Source organism: Culex quinquefasciatus, chromosome 3 (assembly GCF_015732765.1).
Source record: "Culex quinquefasciatus strain JHB chromosome 3, VPISU_Cqui_1.0_pri_paternal, whole genome shotgun sequence".
Lineage (NCBI taxonomy): Eukaryota > Metazoa > Arthropoda > Insecta > Diptera > Culicidae > Culex > Culex quinquefasciatus.
Window position 1 is genome coordinate 60559474 of NC_051863.1, and position 25629 is coordinate 60585102.

The following is a 25629-nucleotide window of genomic DNA, read 5'->3' on the forward strand; positions in this document are numbered from 1 at the left end:
ACAACAACAACTGTTTCTTCAGAAGATACAACCTCTACTGAGTCAACGGTGGTAACTGTAGAGGGTTCAACAACACCGGAATCATCAACCTCAGAGGGTACGACAACAGGTGAAACGACTGCAGTCACTGTAGATGCTACGACTACAACTGAACTAACGACTCCTGAAGTGACTACAACCTCCGAATCAACAACAGTTATATCAGATCTAACAACTGTGGTAGAATCGACGACAGCCTCTGAAGTATCGACAACAACCGAATCAACCACAATCCCATTCGAAGCTACGACCACAATCACAGAATCAACAACGGTTTCATCCGAATCGACGACAGTTCCGACATCTGTCACGACCACAACCACCACACCAATGTGTCCCACAAGTGCACCCTGCAACTGCATTACCTCGTGCCACAGCTGTGCCACTCTACCGCCGCATTCGTGTCCCGAGCCACCGCCCTGTGGCTGTCCGACGACCCGCTTCCCGTTCCCGCTGGCCACGAAGAAGATCACCTGCAGCAACTGCTTCCGCATTCTGAACGGGCTGCTGAACAAGGTGGGCTCGAAGCACGACCATGGGTTGCATCCGGATGTGATCAAGTACCTGGCTGCGCACGGAGGTCACGGTCTGCACAGGGATCTGTTTGGGTTGCTGAGCAAGCACAGCGGTGGAGCGGGTCATGGATTGCATAGAGAGTTGCAGAGTCTGCTGGTGAAGCACAACATGGGTCATGGTTTTCTTTCCAAGCATCACGGGTTGAATCCGGATCTTCATGACTTATTGAATGGGGACAACAGTAGCGATCATGGGCTTCACCTGGATCTGATTGAGATTCTGCTTGAGCATAACGGTAACCATGTTCACCATGACCTGCATCAGGATTTGTTCAACCTGCTCGTTAAACTCAATGGCAGTGATACCGTATGTCACCAGGAACTTCTAGAGCTACTGGTAAAATACAGCGGCACAGATCTTCACCATGATCTTCATCAAGATCTTCAGGATTTACTTGTAAAACACAACAGTAGCGAGGTCAACCACGGTATTCATGATGAGATATTCATTTTGCTTGTCAAGCATAACGGTAGTGATACCAACCGTGACCTACATCGAGATCTCCTACAACTTTTAATCAAAAGCAACGGTAGCAGCATCCCTCATGATCTACATGTAGATCTCTTCAATCTTCTGATAAGACCCAGCGGACACCAAGTATTCCAACAGGATATCTTTAATCTCCTGTCCAAGCATCACGGAGGAATCCTGCACGACGAACTGTTGGTCCTATTGAGGAAGCATAACGGCAGCGAATCTCCACATGAGTTCAATCGGGATCTCTTCAACCTACTTGTGAAGCACAATGGCAGCGATCACGTTCTACACCAGGATCTGTTCCATCTGCTCGTTAAACCAACCGGGCTTCACGGACTTCATCTGGATATCTCAAGACTACTGACCGAGCATCCCTTAGGAATTGTTCACGACGAATTGATCAACTTGCTGAGGAAACACAACGGTAGTGTAACCCAGCGGGATCTCTTCAATCTACTGGTGAAGCACAACGGAAGTGAACCTCACCGTGAGCTTCATCGTGGTCTCTTCAATCTGCTTGTCAAACCTAACCGGGATTTGCATCAGAATGTTTCGAGGATCTTGAACAGACACAGGGGAGCTGGATTACACGGTGGCTTGTTCAATTTGCTGGCAAAGCACAATGGAGGACTACACGGGCATCTTCACAACCTTCTTGCTAAACATAACTCTAGTAACGCTCACGATGGCTTGACGCACGAACTCTCGGTGCTTCTTGGGAAGCCCCAGGTTGGAGGCTTGCAAACGGAGCTGATCAATTTGCTGACGAAACATAATGGTAGTGATCATGGTCTTTATGGAGAACTGCATGTTCTTCTCGCCAAACATAACGAGACTAACGTCGCGCACGGCCTACGCCACGAACTATCACGAATGCTAGTAAAGCATCGTTTTGGCGGTTCCCATTCTGGACTGAATTCTGAGCTGTTGAACCTTTTGACGAAACACAACGCCGGTGGAAGTCATCAAGGGCTCCATGGAGATCTACACGCCCTTCTTATCAAACATAACGCTAGTAACGCTCATGATGGCTTGACTAATGAACTGTCGGCACTTCTTGTGAAGCACGATGTTGGTGATTCGCAGCATGATCTTCATACGCAGCTGATGAACCTGCTGACAAAGCATAATGATGTTAGAACCCATCAAGGACTCCATGGAGATCTTCACGCTCTCTATACCAAACATAACGCTAGCAACGCGAATTATGGCTTACCAAACGATCTTTCGCTTCTTCTTGCGAAGCACAATGCTGGAGACTTACATCACGGTTTACATAGAGGACTGCTCAACCTGCTGGCGAAGCACAACGTTGGTGGAACTCACCATGAAATTCATGGAGATCTGCACGCTCATCTTGTGATAAATAACGCTAGTAACGCTCAACATACTTTACATAACATAGGAGGTCATGGTCTACATAGAGATCTGCTCAATTTGTTGGGAAAGCACATAGATGGTGGAACTCATCCCGGTCTACATGGTGATTTACACAACCTTTTCAACAAACATAACGCTAGTCACGCTCAGCACAGTTTGATTCATCCCAATATTGGAGGTTTGCCGCATGGTCTGCACAGGGACCTTTTCAATCTCTTGGCGAAGTACAATGGCAGACGTAACCGTCCTGGCCTTCACGGTGATCTGCACCACCTTTTGATGAAACATAACGCTACTAACGCTCATCACGGATTGCCACATGAACTCTCGGTGCTTCTCGCAAAGCACAGTGCAGGAGGTTCACAGCATGGCTTACATAGAGGGTTGTTCAATCTTTTTGCCAAGCACAGCGATGGTAGAACGCATCCCGGATTTCATGGTGATCTGCACAACCTCCTGAACAAGCATAACGGTGGTAACGGTTCACATCACGATTTACACCATGGTTTGTTTAACCTGTTGGCGAAGCACAACGGTAGTACGGGCCATCATGGTCTTCATGGAGGTCTGTACAACCTCCTGAACAAGCATAACGGTGATAACGGTCCACATCACGATTTACATCACGGATTGTTCAATCTTTTGGCGAAGCACAACGGTAGTACGGATCATCATGGTCTTCACGGAGATCTGCACAACCTGCTGAACAAACATAACGATGGTAACGGACCACATCACGATCTACACCACGGCCTGTTCAACCTGTTGGCGAAACACAATGGTAGTACGGGCCACCACGGTCTTCATGGAGATCTCCACAACCTGCTGAACAAACATATCGTCAGTAACGGCCATCACGGCATATTTCACATTGGTGGTCACGACCTACACACCGGGCTATTCAATCTGCTTGCAAAGCATAACGGCAGTAGGACACATCATGGTCTCCACGGAGATCTTCTTCACCTGCTTGTGAAACATAACGGTAGTAACGCTCACCATGGTTTGCCCCACAATATTGGAGGAGTGCATCATGGACTACACACCGGGTTGCTCAATCTGTTGGAAAAGCATCGAGGTACGAGTTCGCACCAAGGTCTCCACAAAGATCTCTCCAACATCTTGGCAAAGCATAACGGCCACCCGTTCGGTCACACCAAGGCCGGTTTACACTCTGAACTCCACGGCCTGCTGGCCAAACATAACGGCAGTCACTCCCCGCACGACCTGCACCGGGAACTCCACACCCTGCTGAGCAAGCACAGCGGCAGCAGTCTCCACCATCCGGGACCGTTCAAGCACCCGACGATCTCACCGCTCAACGTGGTCCACGGAGCGCATCTGCTCCATCCGGGAGTGTTTGACTCCGACGGTGCTGGTCCGCACCCGGTCACGAAAGGTGGCGCTGCCAGTAGACGCCGCAAGCCGACCCGGTTGGGGATGCGCAAGCTACCGGCCACTCCGGAACTCCATGCAGCGGACAAGTTTCGGCCTCATCTGCCGGGGGTGACGGTAGTGAAACCCGGAGGGAGAACTCCTGGCGGAAGGGTTCTGGTGAAGCCGGCCAGCAGGGTGTACCCGCTGGGTATGAGGAAGACCGTTGTCCACCTGGACGAGTCGGGTAGCGGTTGTCCTGGACATAAGCTACCCTTTGGGTTTGGGTACCACCACCACGAGGGAGGTCCGTTGGTTCGGCGGAAGAAGTACATTTCGAAGATTTGTTTCCCGCTGGACAATTACAGCTTGGTGTAACGCCACGGTTTGTGTCTTTGCTTAGCGCAGTATCACAGCCCGCTCCCCAGCCGAGAGAGGTTATGTTTAGTTTCCAGTGAGTGTTTGGGGCAATAAAGTTGAGCGAATTGTTTTGGGAAGTGCCCGGTTGTTTTAGGGTGCAATCACGGCCTATCCGGTCTCGGACGTGGTCGCCAAGTCAACGGCGGTTTTTCATTAGAGGAACACCTAGGTTGTACTCAACAGTCGGCGCAGTAGGCCTTGAGTCGCGCGGTGACCTTCCAGAAGTTGGGTGATCTAGTTGGCCGCGCCTTGCAGCGAAGGTGCGGACAATAGCAGCTCATTATTTCCTGGTGCCGACTCCGGGCTACGGCCGGGATCCAGATTTAATAACCACATCTTGCTGGATGTTGGAACTGTTGTAGAACGGAGAGGCGGCATCTAATTTCGGTATATAAGGAAGTTGGTCCATTGTGTTCGTTGGTGGCGTTGCGAATTGGCGTCGTCTCGTTAGTTCTAAGAAGTGCGAGTATTCTCTCGTGTACGGAAAGGTGCGTAATTCATCATCATTAAGTCGGTGGTATTGTATGACAAATAATAGCGGGATGTTTTGGATTTAGATTGGACAATAAAGCGAGACATAGTTTCAAACGGTTTAAATTGTCGTTGTCGGGGTAATTGAGTACAATTTAGTTGGCGATTTTGTACCCAATTAAGTCGAATTGAATAAAGTTATGAACAGTTCAAGTTCTTTGAACTGTTTATTTCGAGCCAATAGCTTTAAGGAAAAAAAGACGCTTTTGTAAATAAAATATATTCAAAATAATGACTTTAAATCTAAATCTAACCTGACCAAGGGCCTTAATAAATCTCTAGAACCACACCCCTTACCCCTTCCATGAACATGTGGCAATTTCCATGTTCAACCCAATCGTAATCTTAATCGATTTCCTTACTCGGACGCTTCCTGTACCCTTACTGTATGCTCACAGGAAAACCACTCAAAGCATTAAATTTATGTTGAAAATCAATTCTATCAGCTCTCGAGCCAACCTCCTTCTCTCTACAGTTTTGAACTGGATCAGGGGGGTTGGGGGGTTCAAGAATCTCCGACAAGTGCCCGCGGTCTCCCACGGATGAAGGTCATTTTTAGCAATAAAAAACCCGACTTCGAACTAATTCGCGATACACTTGAGGCTTGAAACAATCGCACCGTGAACAGAAAAGCAAACTCGCCAATCTCTGCGAGATTTGGGCGTAGTTCTTGCAGCTTAAGAGGGTCGGGTTTATTCGCGTTACCGGTTTGGCTAGTCTGGCCATATTTGTGACACCGCTGCTTCTGACCATTTTACGGACGCTTTTATTGCTACAATCGTCGACACGAAAATTGCGCGTTCCAAAGTAGCAGCAGCAGCAGCAGGGCAAGTCAGATACACACCCGACGGCGAACGAACGGCCTTGGATGATTGGTTGGGTTGGGGCGGTCCTCTGGGAAATTTGATAGTTTTTCAGGATCAAAAGGTTATTTTGGGGGAAAAACGTAATTTTACCTCTTAAAATGTGTGCGTGTGTTGCCTCTTTTCGAATTTGGACAAACGTGGAATAAAAGCAAAAACAAATGTATAAACTTATGAAATTGTGATTTCGTAGAGAAAAATCGCTTCTCAGCAGCGGAACTTTCAGGTCGTGTGGCATGGCGCGGTGTGGCAAGCCGGTTCCAGAACTCAACCCAACAGAGGTGTGTTGCACGACAGTGCCCGGTGCTGAATTGCAGCGCAAAAAAATGGCATTCTTAATTCGTTGTCTCTGCTACTTGAGAAGTACTTTTTCTGTGTAATAGAGTCAACCCACGGGTTTCAGTTTTGTCACTTTAAGATTCCACTGAGTGCGATTTGTAGGTTTTTTTTAATGATTATTTTTTCATCACCTTCAAAAACGAGATCAATTCAGGATAAAGCAGGAGGTTCAGCACACTCTTGAGTGGTCCCGATCAGTCTTGACTTGTTTTTGCTGCTGGATGAAAAGTGGTTTCTTCAAGGACTCTTGAGGGAGAGCTGGAAAGCTGGTTTCTTGTTTCAAGAGCGATGATAATAATGGAACTTGTGCGAGATGTTTGTTCTTTCGAGTTGCATTTATTGAACTGTATCTGGTGCGATGGAAAGTGGTTTTATGGAAGAAGATTGGAGTGGGATTTTGACATATTAATTTGATTGGAAGCAATAATTGTTACCTATGTTTTCTGACGATGTTTTTATTCTAATTGATCCAAGATGTTTTGAGTTGACTAGCCTTGATAAGTTCAACCCAATTGAACAAGGCTGCCAAGAATAAAATTGTGAGCTATGGACAACTGACTGCTCTAACGAACCAATCCGCCCATCAACGCAAATTGCTCAACCGTCAGAACATCCAGTTCTCATATGTCAATCAACGTGTCCTGATCGTCAGCGCAACTCGAGTTAATCCAGGCCGGTTTATCTCCACTCCGACATGGCTATAAATTGGGGTGTAACTCCCGCTCGTCGTCGTCGACCGGCAATCGAACATTCTTTTAAGAGACTGATTGAAATATCACGATCTTGAACGATGCAAGAACCATCATCATCCGCTGGGATCTGCGCACATATGCTACAAGAACAACACCCCTTCTTCTGCCGGTCTCAATGACACCTGAGCCGGGGCACTTTGTGGAATCTATACAAAGAACCACTTCTCTGCAAAGGTGCCAGCCGAGTCGCGGGCGTGCGCCGCGTGGTTCACTATTATTTCGATTAATTTACAGCCGTACAATTTCCGTACAAGACTTCAACCACACACAAGGCACCCCCAAATGCCAACAGACCCCTCCTTCTTTTGAGCTGCATTTAAGTCTCCGCGAACGATCCAGTTTCAGCGGCGTGGCGGCGACTTCAGCACATTCACTAAAGAAGGGTCGAATTGACAATTGTTGAACCAATTCTTAGAGTCAATTAGTTGTTCAACAATTGACTCAGTACCCTTAACCCGCACACACAAGGCAGTTTGGCAAACATTCTCTCCACTATTTTTGCTTTCCTGTGTACTGCTGACTTAGGAACTGGGTGCTAGGCCTAAGCCAGACAGGTTTGGTGGCACTAGTAGCTCCAACTGAGCGCTAGTTGGGCTTACTAATAATGCAGGAATGTGATCTAGATTACGAAATTGAATGCTTGAGCCGAGTTGAATCGCGCGTGTGTGTGCACGATCCTTTTTCTTCCCAGTTTCGATCGATGAAGTGGGATTTATTTGAAAGGTGGAATTTTATTAGGTATACAGATTGCTTTGAATTGATTTATATGAAAATTGGTCCTACGATTGAGTGACTGGATCAGAGTTCTAACAATAATGTCATAAAGTTGATTGGAGCTGAAATCTTTAGTTTATAGCTAGCATCCGGTCAGTAACTCTGAAGCAGTAAACAATAACGACATGATTCGAAATCCGGACACTTAGTAGCATATCATTTTCGTTATAGCTGACAAAAAATCATGTAATAAGTATATCATCAGGATGTAGTATTAACAGTCAATTTTAAGAGAATGCATGCAAATTATGTCTTTTCTAACAATTTTTCATCAGAATTTGAAAATTAAAATGACTTGTGCTTCGAATCCCGGACACTGATAAAAGCTGATTCGAAACCCGGACACTTTTGCTTAGAATTCCGGACACTAGTTTTTGCTAACGATAATTTGGACTGAAATGTTAGTGAATGGCATTCTTTAGGTCTCAAATAAGCTGTTAACATCAAAACAATCGATATTTTATATTAAAATAAGCTAGAGTTTAAGGAAATCAAATCTAAAATTTCTGATTTGCTTTCTCGGTGCTTCGGACGCCTATGAAATATTTCAAGTGAAATGTTTCGCATTTTTGGTAATCTTATAATTTTAATTTATTTAATTGTTTTGACATTAACTACAGCGTTCAAACAAACTTGAAATGAAAGTTGATGTTAGAATTCATCAAATAACACAGTTTTGACATTCATAATGCGAACTTATATCTAAATTATTGATAAAACAGGATGAGAGGTCCGGGTTTCGAAGCGTCCGGGAATTCGAATCATGACGTTATTTGGAAGAATTTCTGCGCATAGCTAGCCTCAATTGTGTGTTGTTCTATGTGTTTCGCTTCACAATAATTGTTTCATTCACATGTACTTTTTTAAATTGATAATTTAAAACCAGTTTTATCCACGCAATTACTGTATTTTTTAAAAATTATCATAAAATATTTTTTCGAAATAATTTTATTCCCGGCTCAAATGGGTTCTAAGAACACACGCTAGCTGCCAGCGTCTTGGTAAACCGCTTCACCCAGCGACTGTCACTACCACAGTTTGCCGTAAATTTGTATTTGGCTAGGTGGAAATTGCTTCCAAATGTGTTGTGTTGTGTTATCAACAAAATTGCAAAAAAAAATGGTGACATCGATTTAAGGCAGTTCAAAAAATTATCAAAACAATGTCAAAAATTAAGCAAATCAGTCTCTCTGAACCATTCGTTATACTACCCGTATGGAGTGAGAGCGAGAACAAAGAGAGAGTATTCAGTAGTGATCGGTATGGAATTGACAAACGGTAGGAAACGGTCAGAGCAGTTTTTCGTCGCGTTCGATTTGTGATCGCGAGTGAATGAGTCTTTTTGGTGCAATCAAGACCCTTGTCAAGCTATTGTGTTAGTAAAATTTAGGGAGAAATCAAATATTAAAAATATAAGGCCATTGCTAATATTTTTCAAAGTTTATGTCGCGACCCCCTTCCCCCCCCCCCCTTCTCATCAAAGTCGGTCAGAAATTTTTTTTTCGAAGAACTTAAAAATTTAAATAAAGGTTAAAGTTTAATCAACTGAAAACCAGTTAAAATGCATTTTTTTGCGTTTATAATCATGTTTAGCATGTTTGAACTCCTTTGAGGACATTTTAAATTTTCATGAAATACTAATGTACAGTCCAACGAAAAGTTTTTTTTTCGTCAATACATTGATATTTCGAAAAATAATGATTGGAAAGCAACTTGACGGGTTTAAAATGCATTTTAAACACTTTTTTCATCCAATTGTTGAAACCTAAGCTTGTTATTTCAATTTTTATATTTTTTTGTCCCCCCCCCCCTCGACTTTGGTTGGAGCCGAGGGACTTCAAAAAATATTTGCAACGGCCTTAGAATCGGTCAAAAAATTTTTTTAAGGATCTAGCAAAATTTTTAGTTGTGGAGTCATAGAGATAAATTTCGCCGTTTTCAAATTTACCATTTAAGAGTTTATTTCAGGTTTTTGAATTAAAGAATATGGTATGAGAAAAAATCCAGTGTTTTTTTGGAAAACGTCATATAAACATATCTTGAGTTGTTTTTTTGAAAACCAAATTTCCAAATTTCTAGTTTTTGCTTTTTAGGTGTTTTTTGATACTCCTGACTCAAGGCGCTTTCAAAAACACCCAAAAAGCAAAAACTGGAAATTTGATTTATTGGACCTTAAAAAAAACTCCAGATATGAAATACAAAAGCTTATAGGACCTTTAACAAAACTCTAGAAATAGTTTTTTACGTGATTTTTATTTGAAGATTGCTCAGTTTGATCTTAATAAAAATATTTAAAAAATCGTCAAAGCATTTCAAAAAAGTTTAATAAGCATAAGCATAAGCATAAGCATAGGTGCCCACCCGCAGTTGCTACTCCGTTATTGACCAGGACCTCCAGAAGTTACATCCACGAGCCGTGGAAGATGAGTGGGAGCTATCTTTCCTCGCTTCGCAACTTCTCAAAGGCCCCTATCATGCTGATCAATACCGGCGCCGGCCACGACCAGTGGTAGGGTCACGGGGAAGTGGATGGGAATGTTAGTCCGATACTTGAGTGATAGAGACCGCCCAATCGACTGCTTCTCCGACAAAGTATCACATGAGTTTTGAGGGGTTAGTAGATGGGTATGAGGTCAGGATTCACGAGTGGCAGTGATGTGACCATGAGCATTTTGTTTATCGGTTGAAATTTTAAATCTTAGGCAGCCGGCTGCGGAAAGATAAATAATTGATTATTTAAAAGTTTGTTTTAATCGAACGCGTGCCAACCGAGCGGTAGTGCTATGGGCTGGACTTATCAGTATATTTTTACTGTTGGTACAATTAAGATAACGCGAGCAAATGTCAAAAATAGTAGATGAGTTAATACTAAAGCTGCCAGTTGGAATAAATTATTACGATCAACGAATATAAACGAAAAGAAAACAGGACACCACGTAACCGATTGTAATGAAATTAAAACAATAACTTAAACGAACTTAACCGGCGGCGTGCCTTCCTATCAACGATGATAAAAGAAGGACTTATAATTTAAAATATAAAAAGACTCCAAAAATACGTTGCATAGTAACCGCGAAGTCCCGCTACTCACAATCGAATCCGAAAGATAGCTATCTAGAATTTTAAATATAGTATTAATTCGACCGCGATCCTCCAGAAATTCTTCGTCGGCGTGCCTTCCGATCAACGGTGATGTAAGAAGGGCTTTATTCATTAAAATGATTTTATATCATAAGCCTTAAAACATATTCGTCGGCGTGCCTTCCGATCATCGATGATATAGAAAGGACTTAATCCAGCAATACGACTTGCTTGTCTCGAAAAAAAAGAATTCGGATCGTTTCTATCGAAAACTATGTAAAGAGAACAAAAATAAACTCATTGGCCAACGAACGCGCGAACTAAAAATAAAGAAAAAAGAAGAAGAAGAAGACCAATCACCCCATGCACACAAACAGCGACACAAAAAAGATGAAAACAACACGAATCAGAAGAAATCCAATCACCCCATGCACACAAATAGCGACACAAAAGAGACGGAAAATAACACGAAAAAACAGGACTGCGCGTCCACACAGGCACCGCACTACTGATGCCATTATTTAATTTTAATGACCAATCACCCCATGCACTCGAACAGCGACACAAAAGAGACGGAAAATAACACGAAAAAATAGGACTGAGCGTCCACACAGGCACCGCACTACTGATGCCATTATTTAATTATAATGACCAATCACCCCATGCACTCGAACAGCGACATAAAAGAGACGGAAAATAACACGAAAAAACAGGACTGCGCGTCCACACAGGCACCGCACTACTGATGCCATTATTTAATTTTAATGACCAATCACCCCATGCACTCGAACAGCGACACAAAAGAGACGGAAAATAACACGAAAAAACAGGACTGAGCGTCCACACAGGCACCGCACTACTGATGCCATTATTTAATTTTAATGACCAATCACCCCATGCACTCGAACAGCGACACAAAAGAGACGGAAAATAACACGAAAAACAGGACTGCGCGTCCACACAGGCACCGCACTACTGATGCCATTATTTAATTTTAATGACCAATCACCCCATGCACTCGAACAGCGACACAAAAGAGACGGAAAATAACACGAAAAACAGGACTGAGCGTCCACACAGGCACCGCACTACTGATGCCATTATTTAATTTTAATGACCAATCACCCCATGCACTCGAACAGCGACACAAAGAGACGGAAAATAACACGAAAAAACAGGACTGCGCGTCCACACAGGCACCGCACTACTGATGCCATTATTTAATTTTAATGACCAATCACCCCATGCACTCGAACAGCGACACAAAAGAGACGGAAAATAACACGAAAAAACAGGACTGAGCGTCCACACAGGCACCGCACTACTGATGCCATTATTTAATTATAATGACCAATCACCCCATGCACTCGAACAGCGACACAAAAGAGACGGAAAATAACACGAAAAAACAGGACTGCGCGTCCACACAGGCACCGCACTACTGATGCCATTATTTAATTTTAATGACCAATCACCCCATGCACTCGAACAGCGACACAAAAGAGACGGAAAATAACACGAAAAAACAGGACTGAGCGTCCACACAGGCACCGCACTACTGATGCCATTATTTAATTTTAATGACCAATCACCCCATGCACTCGAACAGCGACACAAAAGAGACGGAAAATAACACGAAAAAACAGGACTGCGCGTCCACACAGGCACCGCACTACTGATGCCATTATTTAATTTTAATGACCAATCACCCCATGCACTCGAACAGCGACACAAAAGAGACGGAAAATAACACGAAAAACAGGACTGCGCGTCCACACAGGCACCGCACTACTGATGCCATTATTTAATTTTAATGACCAATCACCCCATGCACTCGAACAGCGACACAAAGAGACGGAAAATAACACGAAAAAACAGGACTGCGCGTCCACACAGGCACCGCACTACTGATGCCATTATTTAATTTTAATGACCAATCACCCCATGCACTCGAACAGCGACACAAAGAGACGGAAAATAACACGAAAAACAGGACTGAGCGTCCACACAGGCACCGCACTACTGATGCCATTATTTAATTTTAATGACCAATCACCCCATGCACTCGAACAGCGACACAAAGAGACGGAAAATAACACGAAAAAACAGGACTGCGCGTCCACACAGGCACCGCACTACTGATGCCATTATTTAATTTAATGACCAATCACCCCATGCACTCGAACAGCGACACAAAAGAGACGGAAAATAACACGAAAAAACAGGACTGAGCGTCCACACAGGCACCGCACTACTGATGCCATTATTTAATTATAATGACCAATCACCCCATGCACTCGAACAGCGACACAAAAGAGACGGAAAATAACACGAAAAAACAGGACTGCGCGTCCACACAGGCACCGCACTACTGATGCCATTATATAATTTTAATGACCAATCACCCCATGCACTCGAACAGCGACACAAAAGAGACGGAAAATAACACGAAAAAACAGGACTGAGCGTCCACACAGGCACCGCACTACTGATGCCATTATTTAATTTTAATGACCAATCACCCCATGCACTCGAACAGCGACACAAAAGAGACGGAAAATAACACGAAAAAACAGGACTGCGCGTCCACACAGGCACCGCACTACTGATGCCATTATTTAATTTTAATGACCAATCACCCCATGCACTCGAACAGCGACACAAAAGAGACGGAAAATAACACGAAAAAACAGGACTGAGCGTCCACACAGGCACCGCACTACTGATGCCATTATTTAATTTTAATGACCAATCACCCCATGCACTCGAACAGCGACACAAAAGAGACGGAAAATAACACGAAAAAACAGGACTGCGCGTCCACACAGGCACCGCACTACTGATGCCATTATTTAATTTTAATGACCAATCACCCCATGCACTCGAACAGCGACACAAAAGAGACGGAAAATAACACGAAAAAACAGGACTGCGCGTCCACACAGGCACCGCACTACTGATGCCATTATTTAATTTTAATGACCAATCACCCCATGCACTCGAACAGCGACACAAAAGAGACGGAAAATAACACGAAAAAACAGGACTGCGCGTCCACACAGGCACCGCACTACTGATGCCATTATTTAATTTTAATGACCAATCACCCCATGCACTCGAACAGCGACACAAAAGAGACGGAAAATAACACGAAAAAACAGGACTGAGCGTCCACACAGGCACCGCACTACTGATGCCATTATTTAATTTTAATGACCAATCACCCCATGCACTCGAACAGCGACACAAAAGAGACGGAAAATAACACGAAAAAACAGGACTGCGCGTCCACACAGGCACCGCACTACTGATGCCATTATTTAATTTTAATGACCAATCACCCCATGCACTCGAACAGCGACACAAAAGAGACGGAAAATAACACGAAAAACAGGACTGCGCGTCCACACAGGCACCGCACTACTGATGCCATTATTTAATTTTAATGACCAATCACCCCATGCACTCGAACAGCGACACAAAAGAGACGGAAAATAACACGAAAAACAGGACTGCGCGTCCACACAGGCACCGCACTACTGATGCCATTATTTAATTTTAATGACCAATCACCCCATGCACTCGAACAGCGACACAAAAGAGACGGAAAATAACACGAAAAAACAGGACTGAGCGTCCACACAGGCACCGCACTACTGATGCCATTATTTAATTTTAATGACCAATCACCCCATGCACTCGAACAGCGACACAAAAGACGGAAAATAACACGAAAAAACAGGACTGAGCGTCCACACAGGCACCGCACTACTGATGCCATTATTTAATTTTAATGACCAATCACCCCATGCACTCGAACAGCGACACAAAAGAGACGGAAAATAACACGAAAAAACAGGACTGCGCGTCCACACAGGCACCGCACTACTGATGCCATTATTTAATTTTAATGACCAATCACCCCATGCACTCGAACAGCGACACAAAGAGACGGAAAATAACACGAAAAAACAGGACTGAGCGTCCACACAGGCACCGCACTACTGATGCCATTATTTAATTTTAATGACCAATCACCCCATGCACTCGAACAGCGACACAAAAGAGACGGAAAATAACACGAAAAAATAGGACTGAGCGTCCACACAGGCACCGCACTACTGATGCCATTATTTAATTTTAATGACCAATCACCCCATGCACTCGAACAGCGACACAAAAGAGACGGAAAATAACACGAAAAAATAGGACTGAGCGTCCACACAGGCACCGCACTACTGATGCCATTATTTAATTTTAATGACCAATCACCCCATGCACTCGAACAGCGACACAAAAGAGACGGAAAATAACACGAAAAAACAGGACTGCGCGTCCACACAGGCACCGCACTACTGATGCCATTATTTAATTTTAATGACCAATCACCCCATGCACTCGAACAGCGACACAAAAGAGACGGAAAATAACACGAAAAATAGGACTGAGCGTCCACACAGGCACCGCACTACTGATGCCATTATTTAATTATAATGACCAATCACCCCATGCACTCGAACAGCGACATAAAGAGACGGAAAATAACACGAAAAAACAGGACTGCGCGTCCACACAGGCACCGCACTACTGATGCCATTATTTAATTTTAATGACCAATCACCCCATGCACTCGAACAGCGACACAAAAGAGACGGAAAATAACACGAAAAAACAGGACTGAGCGTCCACACAGGCACCGCACTACTGATGCCATTATTTAATTTTAATGACCAATCACCCCATGCACTCGAACAGCGACACAAAAGAGACGGAAAATAACACGAAAAAACAGGACTGCGCGTCCACACAGGCACCGCACTACTGATGCCATTATTTAATTTTAATGACCAATCACCCCATGCACTCGAACAGCGACACAAAAGAGACGGAAAATAACACGAAAAAACAGGACTGAGCGTCCACACAGGCACCGCACTACTGATGCCATTATTTAATTTTAATGACCAATCACCCCATGCACTCGAACAGCGACACAAAAGAGACGGAAAATAACACGAAAAAACAGGACTGCGCGTCCACACAGGCACCGCACTACTGATGCCATTATTTAATTTTAATGACCAATCACCCCATGCACTCGAACAGCGACACAAAAGAGACGGAAAATAACACGAAAAAACAGGACTGAGCGTCCACACAGGCACCGCACTACTGATGCCATTATTTAATTATAATGACCAATCACCCCATGCACTCGAACAGCGACACAAAAGAGACGGAAAATAACACGAAAAAACAGGACTGCGCGTCCACACAGGCACCGCACTACTGATGCCATTATTTAATTTTAATGACCAATCACCCCATGCACTCGAACAGCGACACAAAGAGACGGAAAATAACACGAAAAACAGGACTGAGCGTCCACACAGGCACCGCACTACTGATGCCATTATTTAATTTTAATGACCAATCACCCCATGCACTCGAACAGCGACACAAAAGAGACGGAAAATAACACGAAAAACAGGACTGCGCGTCCACACAGGCACCGCACTACTGATGCCATTATTTAATTTTAATGACCAATCACCCCATGCACTCGAACAGCGACACAAAAGAGACGGAAAATAACACGAAAAACAGGACTGCGCGTCCACACAGGCACCGCACTACTGATGCCATTATTTAATTTTAATGACCAATCACCCCATGCACTCGAACAGCGACACAAAAGAGACGGAAAATAACACGAAAAAACAGGACTGCGCGTCCACACAGGCACCGCACTACTGATGCCATTATTTAATTTTAATGACCAATCACCCCATGCACTCGAACAGCGACACAAAGAGACGGAAAATAACACGAAAAAACAGGACTGAGCGTCCACACAGGCACCGCACTACTGATGCCATTATTTAATTTTAATGACCAATCACCCCATGCACTCGAACAGCGACACAAAAGAGACGGAAAATAACACGAAAAAACAGGACTGCGCGTCCACACAGGCACCGCACTACTGATGCCATTATTTAATTATAATGACCAATCACCCCATGCACTCGAACAGCGACACAAAAGAGACGGAAAATAACACGAAAAAACAGGACTGAGCGTCCACACAGGCACCGCACTACTGATGCCATTATTTAATTATAATGACCAATCACCCCATGCACTCGAACAGCGACACAAAAGAGACGGAAAATAACACGAAAAAACAGGACTGCGCGTCCACACAGGCACCGCACTACTGATGCCATTATTTAATTTTAATGACCAATCACCCCATGCACTCGAACAGCGACACAAAAGAGACGGAAAATAACACGAAAAAACAGGACTGAGCGTCCACACAGGCACCGCACTACTGATGCCATTATTTAATTTTAATGACCAATCACCCCATGCACTCGAACAGCGACACAAAGAGACGGAAAATAACACGAAAAAACAGGACTGCGCGTCCACACAGGCACCGCACTACTGATGCCATTATTTAATTTTAATGACCAATCACCCCATGCACTCGAACAGCGACACAAAAGAGACGGAAAATAACACGAAAAAACAGGACTGAGCGTCCACACAGGCACCGCACTACTGATGCCATTATTTAATTTTAATGACCAATCACCCCATGCACTCGAACAGCGACACAAAAGAGACGGAAAATAACACGAAAAACAGGACTGCGCGTCCACACAGGCACCGCACTACTGATGCCATTATTTAATTATAATGACCAATCACCCCATGCACTCGAACAGCGACACAAAAGAGACGGAAAATAACACGAAAAAACAGGACTGAGCGTCCACACAGGCACCACTACTGATGCCATTATTTAATTATAATGACCAATCACCCCATGCACTCGAACAGCGACACAAAAGAGACGGAAAATAACACGAAAAAACAGGACTGCGCGTCCACACAGGCACCGCACTACTGATGCCATTATTTAATTTTAATGACCAATCACCCCATGCACTCGAACAGCGACACAAAAGAGACGGAAAATAACACGAAAAAACAGGACTGAGCGTCCACACAGGCACCGCACTACTGATGCCATTATTTAATTATAATGACCAATCACCCCATGCACTCGAACAGCGACACAAAAGAGACGGAAAATAACACGAAAAAACAGGACTGCGCGTCCACACAGGCACCGCACTACTGATGCCATTATTTAATTTTAATGACCAATCACCCCATGCACTCGAACAGCGACACAAAAGAGACGGAAAATAACACGAAAAAACAGGACTGAGCGTCCACACAGGCACCGCACTACTGATGCCATTATTTAATTTTAATGACCAATCACCCCATGCACTCGAACAGCGACACAAAGAGACGGAAAATAACACGAAAAAACAGGACTGCGCGTCCACACAGGCACCGCACTACTGATGCCATTATTTAATTTTAATGACCAATCACCCCATGCACTCGAACAGCGACACAAAGAGACGGAAAATAACACGAAAAAACAGGACTGAGCGTCCACACAGGCACCGCACTACTGATGCCATTATTTAATTTTAATGACCAATCACCCCATGCACTCGAACAGCGACACAAAGAGACGGAAAATAACACGAAAAAACAGGACTGCGCGTCCACACAGGCACCGCACTACTGATGCCATTATTTAATTTTAATGACCAATCACCCCATGCACTCGAACAGCGACACAAAAGAGACGGAAAATAACACGAAAAAACAGGACTGCGCGTCCACACAGGCACCGCACTACTGATGCCATTATTTAATTTTAATGACCAATCACCCCATGCACTCGAACAGCGACACAAAAGAGACGGAAAATAACACGAAAAACAGGACTGCGCGTCCACACAGGCACCGCACTACTGATGCCATTATTTAATTTTAATGACCAATCACCCCATGCACTCGAACAGCGACACAAAAGAGACGGAAAATAACACGAAAAAACAGGACTGAGCGTCCACACAGGCACCGCACTACTGATGCCATTATTTAATTTTAATGACCAATCACCCCATGCACTCGAACAGCGACACAAAAGAGACGGAAAATAACATGAAAAAACAGGACTGCGCGTCCACACAGGCACCGCACTACTGATGCCATTATTTAATTTTAATGACCAATCACCCCATGCACTCGAACAGCGACACAAAAGAGACGGAAAATAACACGAAAAAACAGGACTGCGCGTCCACACAGGCACCGCACTACTGATGCCATTATTTAATTTTAATGACCAATCACCCCATGCACTCGAACAGCGACACAAAAGAGACGGAAAATAACATGAAAAAACAGGACTGCGCGTCCACACAGGCACCGCACTACTGATGCCATTATTTAATTTTAATGACCAATCACCCCATGCACTCGAACAGCGACACAAAAGAGACGGAAAATAACACGAAAAAACAGGACTGAGCGTCCACACAGGCACCGCACTACTGATGCCATTATTTAATTTTAATGACCAATCACCCCATGCACTCGAACAGCGACACAAAAGAGACGGAAAATAACACGAAAAAACAGGACTGAGCGTCCACACAGGCACCGCACTACTGATGCCATTATTTAATTTTAATGACCAATCACCCCATGCACTCGAACAGCGACACAAAAGAGACGGAAAATAACACGAAAAAACAGGACTGCGCGTCCACACAGGCACCGCACTACTGATGCCATTATTTAATTTTAATGACCAATCACCCCATGCACTCGAACAGCGACACAAAAGAGACGGAAAATAACACGAAAAAACAGGACTGAGCGTCCACACAGGCACCGCACTACTGATGCCATTATTTAATTTTAATGACCAATCACCCCATGCACTCGAACAGCGACACAAAAGAGACGGAAAATAACACGAAAAACAGGACTGAGCGTCCACACAGGCACCGCACTACTGATGCCATTATTTAATTTTAATGACCAATCACCCCATGCACTCGAACAGCGACACAAAGAGACGGAAAATAACACGAAAAAACAGGACTGAGCGTCCACACAGGCACCGCACTACTGATGCCATTATTTAATTTTAATGACCAATCACCCCATGCACTCGAACAGCGACACAAAAGAGACGGAAAATAACACGAAAAAACAGGACTGAGCGTCCACACAGGCACCGCACTACTGATGCCATTATTTAATTTTAATGACCAATCACCCCATGCACTCGAACAGCGACACAAAGAGACGGAAAATAACATGAAAAACAGGACTGCGCGTCCACACAGGCACCGCACTACTGATGCCATTATTTAATTTTAATGACCAATCACCCCATGCACTCGAACAGCGACACAAAAGAGACGGAAAATAACACGAAAAAACAGGACTGAGCGTCCACACAGGCACCGCACTACTGATGCCATTATTTAATTTTAATGACCAATCACCCCATGCACTCGAACAGCGACACAAAGAGACGGAAAATAACACGAAAAAACAGGACTGAGCGTCCACACAGGCACCGCACTACTGATGCCATTATTTAATTATAATGACCAATCACCCCATGCACTCGAACAGCGACACAAAAGAGACGGAAAATAACACGAAAAAACAGGACTGCGCGTCCACACAGGCACCGCACTACTGATGCCATTATTTAATTTTAATGACCAATCACCCCATGCACTCGAACAGCGACACAAAAGAGACGGAAAATAACACGAAAAAACAGGACTGAGCGTCCACACAGGCACCGCACTACTGATGCCATTATTTAATTTTAATGACCAATCACCCCATGCACTCGAACAGCGACACAAAAGAGACGGAAAATAACACGAAAAACAGGACTGAGCGTCCACACAGGCACCGCACTACTGATGCCATTATTTAATTTTAATGACCAATCACCCCATGCACTCGAACAGCGACACAAAAGAGACGGAAAATAACACGAAAAACAGGACTGCGCGTCCACACAGGCACCGCACTACTGATGCCATTATTTAATTTTAATGACCAATCACCCCATGCACTCGAACAGCGACACAAAAGAGACGGAAAATAACACGAAAAAACAGGACTGCGCGTCCACACAGGCACCGCACTACTGATGCCATTATTTAATTTTAATGACCAATCACCCCATGCACTCGAACAGCGACACAAAAGAGACGGAAAATAACACGAAAAAACAGGACTGAGCGTCCACACAGGCACCGCACTACTGATGCCATTATTTAATTTTAATGACCAATCACCCCATGCACTCGAACAGCGACACAAAGAGACGGAAAATAACACGAAAAACAGGACTGCGCGTCCACACAGGCACCGCACTACTGATGCCATTATTTAATTTTAATGACCAATCACCCCATGCACTCGAACAGCGACACAAAAGAGACGGAAAATAACACGAAAAAACAGGACTGAGCGTCCACACAGGCACCGCACTACTCTCAAAGCATTTCAAAAAAGTTTAATTCACAAAAACACTCATTTTCCTTAATTTTAATTCTTTCTTATGCTATTTCTCAACAACTATCCGGTTTTCATGGTCCAAAATGGAAATTGCAGAGTTTTTTCAGATATTAAAAAAAACATTCTGAAATAGTCAAACATAAACACGAATTCAAAAATATAAAAAAAACTTATTTAGACATGAAAACCCTTTCAATTCGCTTTAACTTGAAAACGTTATCGAAAAATAAGTACTATCCGAGTGCAAATTTCGTTTGTGTTCGATACATTTTTTTGAATTTATTTATTTTTATTTGTTTATTTATTTTAAACAATTTTCTATTCAAAAATTAACAGCTTGGAATTATTTCTTCCCATCTTTCTCTATGGTTTATTAGATGCTTTTTTGGTCACACTTAGATTAGATTTCCAAAATATGTTCACGTGGTTTATGGATGGTACCATTTGGAAATTCAACCTTTCGCGAAAAAAGTAAATTAAAACAATGGGTTTATTTCTCGCTAACTTTCTTTTTCTAGATTTCCAGATTTTCTTTATGGTTTCTGATTAGTCCTATCAATTCCTATTTTTTCCATATTATAAATTTTCAGTGAAAAACCCCTTGTATGTACAATCTATTGGAAACTATTCAAAATACATTGTAAAACAATAATTGTTGCAGTTTTAACCAAATTGGAAATTGTTAAGGCTTTTTAAAAATGATTTTAATTGTCACATATCGGAAAAAAAACATTAGAGTTATAAGTCTAATGATTAGGCTTAAAAAACTGGTCATTATTTATTAATATTGTCAAATTTAATTGCCAATTGTTTTTGAAAACGATATGAAATGAACATATAATCTACATTCAATCACTTTAAACGATCTTTAAAAACACATTCCTCTATCCACTCAAAAAATTAAGCTCGTCACATTCCTCACAACAAACAAGTCAATACTAGAAAGGGGCACTCTTTCGTCACAATGTCAAACTGCCCAGCTTACCTTACGACAACCAACGTGACGATAGCGTACACCCTGGGACCGGTATGCAACGCCGCCGCATACTAATGAATCCGCTCACAGGTGAAACTTCAATGCTTCAAAACTCCAAACTGCACGTTCGTCATTGTGCCTGATTTATTCCAAAATGCCGTTTTAGTCATGCCCCATCAATCGGGTTTGTTAGTCCTAAGTGTGTGTGTGTTTAGGCAAAAATCGCTTTCAAATCGCCACATCAACATCATCTAATTAGTTACTTTGTAGCAAACATGTTGCAATTCAGGTTGTCGCAACGCGTGTGCAACTTGAATTGTGACAGCTTAGCTTGTTTGCGTGTGTGTGTTTTTTTTGGTTTTAAGAGTTTTTGGGTGTTTTTTGTTTTGTTTTCTCCCCCTACTAACCCCGCGGTCGGACTGGCAGACACCAAGAAGTCCGGATATTTTCGAAATATCACCACGTCCGTTCTCGGTGACCCCCCAGCCCCAGAACTCGGGATTCCAGTACTCGCGAGGATCGTCGCTCCGGACGTCCGATTTCTTCAGCAACGGGCTGAGCCCGCCCAGCATTCCGTCGCGGAACTTTGCCGGTGGCGTCGTCGGCAGCGGAACTAGCGGAAGTTCAAGCGGGCTTGGCAGTCCGATTAGCTCCGGGTCCGGAATCAGCAGCAGCGGCAGCAGTCACAGCTACCGGCAGACGCAGCGGAAGAGTCCGTTCAGCAGTGGTGCCATCGGGACCAGTTTGACTGACTCTGATGCGTTGCAGGTGAGTGTTGTAGATTTTTTTTTGATTTGATTTGTAGATGAAAGTAATTTGATTTTGAAATTTTTATAGTATTTCTTAGAATTTGAGTGTTTGTATGCGAGTAGAATTTGTGCCAGCTTGTTTTGCTGCTAGAGAATGTGCGTGTGTTTGCCTGTAGATGTGTTTGTACAAATAACAGTAGTTTTGAAATTGAGTTATTTGACATTTGAGTATTTTTTTGAAATCTTCGTATTTTAAATAACTTGTTTTATAATTTAATAGGCTCTGTTCAACTATGTCGATGGTATTAATAACGAATGAGTCGTTACCCAATACAAGAAAACCATATGGGCCTGAATTATTAAAAAAAATTGTTGAAAATTTTGTTGCGAATCACTGCAAATTGGTACATAAATAGTGATGTTTACGAGAATCGAACCAGGGCTCTTTGACAGGCTAACTCAATGACTTAGCTGCCGTGGCCACCACAGCTCAGTTTCTAAGGTGTTTCCATTAACGAATGAACACGTTTGTTTTGATAATGTTAGTTAGTTGCGTTATTTTTTTGAGTTTAACATTGCATAGAAAAAAAAATCAATTCTCGTAATCGTGAATTAAGTTCACGAATCTGAGAACCACGAAGGAATTTATTCATGAGTATTGTGCATTTGCACTATAAACGTGCATATATTTCTTCGTAGTTCTCGCATTCGTGAATTTAATTCACGATTTCGAGAATTGATTTTTTCGTGTGAAGCCGTGTGGAGTTGTTCCTAAAATATAATTTCACAATTACAAGTTGGTCAATGCTCAGCCCTCACTTTTTGGTATTTCAATGGTCAATTTGTAGCAAATCGCAAATCACAATCACCCTGCCTTTGGCGACCTAGAACAACTGTTCCAACCTGGCCAAATCCCGCTTGCGCTGTCTGTGTGCCAAATACGTCCAGCAGCTGACCAAATTAATATCCAATTATCAACGCCAATCCAAAGCCACCCACGCGACCAACGGCGATGGTGACCAGTTAGCATTCTATGTCCCAGGGCCTCCTAGATCTCTTGTTTTCTTCACCATCGTCATCGTCCTCGATGGCCAGTCATTGCTGCATCAGCATGGTGCTGATGTTTTAACATTTCAGCAGCTGTTTTGCCTCACCCCACACACACACACACAAACATTACTCAAAAAGCAAATAAAGTAAAACTATCTGCGCCGTGATTGCGCCAACCCGGACTGTCGTCGTCGATCAAAACTTGGACAGACCCGTGCGCGCACGCACAGACTGGCCGGCTGCGAAGTGACTCATGTTCTACGGACACAGAGGCCCGTCGAGGTTGTTACAAATCGAGCGCGAAACCGACGCGCGAGAAAGAAGTTGACAAACAATAAAAATTCTCATAAACTTAGACCCAAGTCAGACCCAGGTGAAACCTTATGGGCTGCCCGGTGTTGACGCGGTTGCGATGATGGCCGTGTTGATCCAGTTGATTGACCAACTTGGCTAAATGTCAACATTGTTAAATTGTACGAAAGAAAGATACTTTGTATTCCAGAAGCTTTTGTCTTGTTGAGAAAGGAGACACATTATGATTTAATCATATTGTGCTGGAAACAAGGGAATTCAAATAACTGGAATGACAAGTCTACAACTAAATCTTTTTGCTCTATTCTAATTTCACTTTGTTTTTACAGAGTGGATTCGCGAATTCGAATGAACGAATCCGAATTCGCTGATTGGAACGACTGACAGCTGTCAAAAGCACGAAACCACGGGTTCGAAAAACGGCGAACAAAGGGGTCGAAATGTAAACATAAGTTTGACAGCTCAATTTTGACGTTTGAGTGCTTTTTTAATTAAAATTAGCTAGCATTGGAACTAGCATGCAGCATGAACGAATCCGCTCTGTATATTAACTCATCATAAAAACTATTCTACGAATAGGAGATTAACATTTTGTGTGGGCAAAGAAAGAAGTTATTCCAAAAATTGGAAAATTATTTTAAGAGAGTTTAATCACCCCCCCCCCCCCTTAAGGTCCAAACAGCTGCGCTGTTGATATACTTTAACTCCTTTTTTAGAACCTTCTTCTCGGGATTTGCTGGGCAATTTTACACCAAGAACAAACAAATTGCTGCAATTGTGTTGTAATCTCTAATTTTCAAAGTATCTAAGTTTTAACAAAAATATTTTATGTTGAAGCAAAAAAAAATTTTGCGGTCATTAAAATTCAAAATATTTACGAACAAGCCCAAACATGCTAAATACAATGAGCAATACAGAAATTAGAGATTGTTTTCAATTGATCAGATTCTTTTTCGATTTGAATTTTGACGAATGCTTGTAATAAAACTTACAATTGCCTTATAAGGAAAAGTGATCAAAAGCCCCGTAAGATTCATTAACTATTTTTTCCAAGTGAATAAACAGTTGGTCAGTTTAAAAATTAAATGAGATTTCCCGAGAGAGTATCGAAGATGGGGTCTTGGCCCCATTCCAGTCCATTTGGTAGAAAGTGGCTTACCTTGGACAAGAACCGGTTTAAATGGGAATTAACAAAAGAACAAAGCTTGATACTTGTCCTTTATTATTATTTATAAATACATGTTTGCCGAAAAACATTGCATTAATTGATTTATTAGCCTGCTTAATTGGAAATAAAACCCCATTTGATTTTTTGATACGGTGACATTGAACCAGAGGTGCTCAAAGTTTTTGGAGGCCGGGCCAAATTTGAAACACAAATGAGCTTGCTGGCCAAATTTACAAAATAGAACATTAAAAAAAATAGTTATTTGAATTTGACAGACTAGGAATTGCATAGGTCTAGCAGCTGATTTTTTGTTATTTCTGGTATTTTT

At 43.0% G+C, this 25629-nt stretch overlaps 1 protein-coding gene across 2 annotated transcripts in view; it reads left to right on the forward strand.

The window, feature by feature from the left end:
* Nucleotides 1–25629, forward strand: part of LOC6044513 (mucin-5AC) — a 135334-nt gene that overhangs the window by 88165 nt on the left and 21540 nt on the right. For both annotated transcript variants that reach the window (XM_038262191.1, XM_038262192.1), the window contains exon 3: nucleotides 22449–22790. In XM_038262191.1, coding sequence (XP_038118119.1) covers nucleotides 22449–22790 — 342 coding nt within the window. The remainder of the gene's footprint in view (nucleotides 1–22448; nucleotides 22791–25629) is intronic.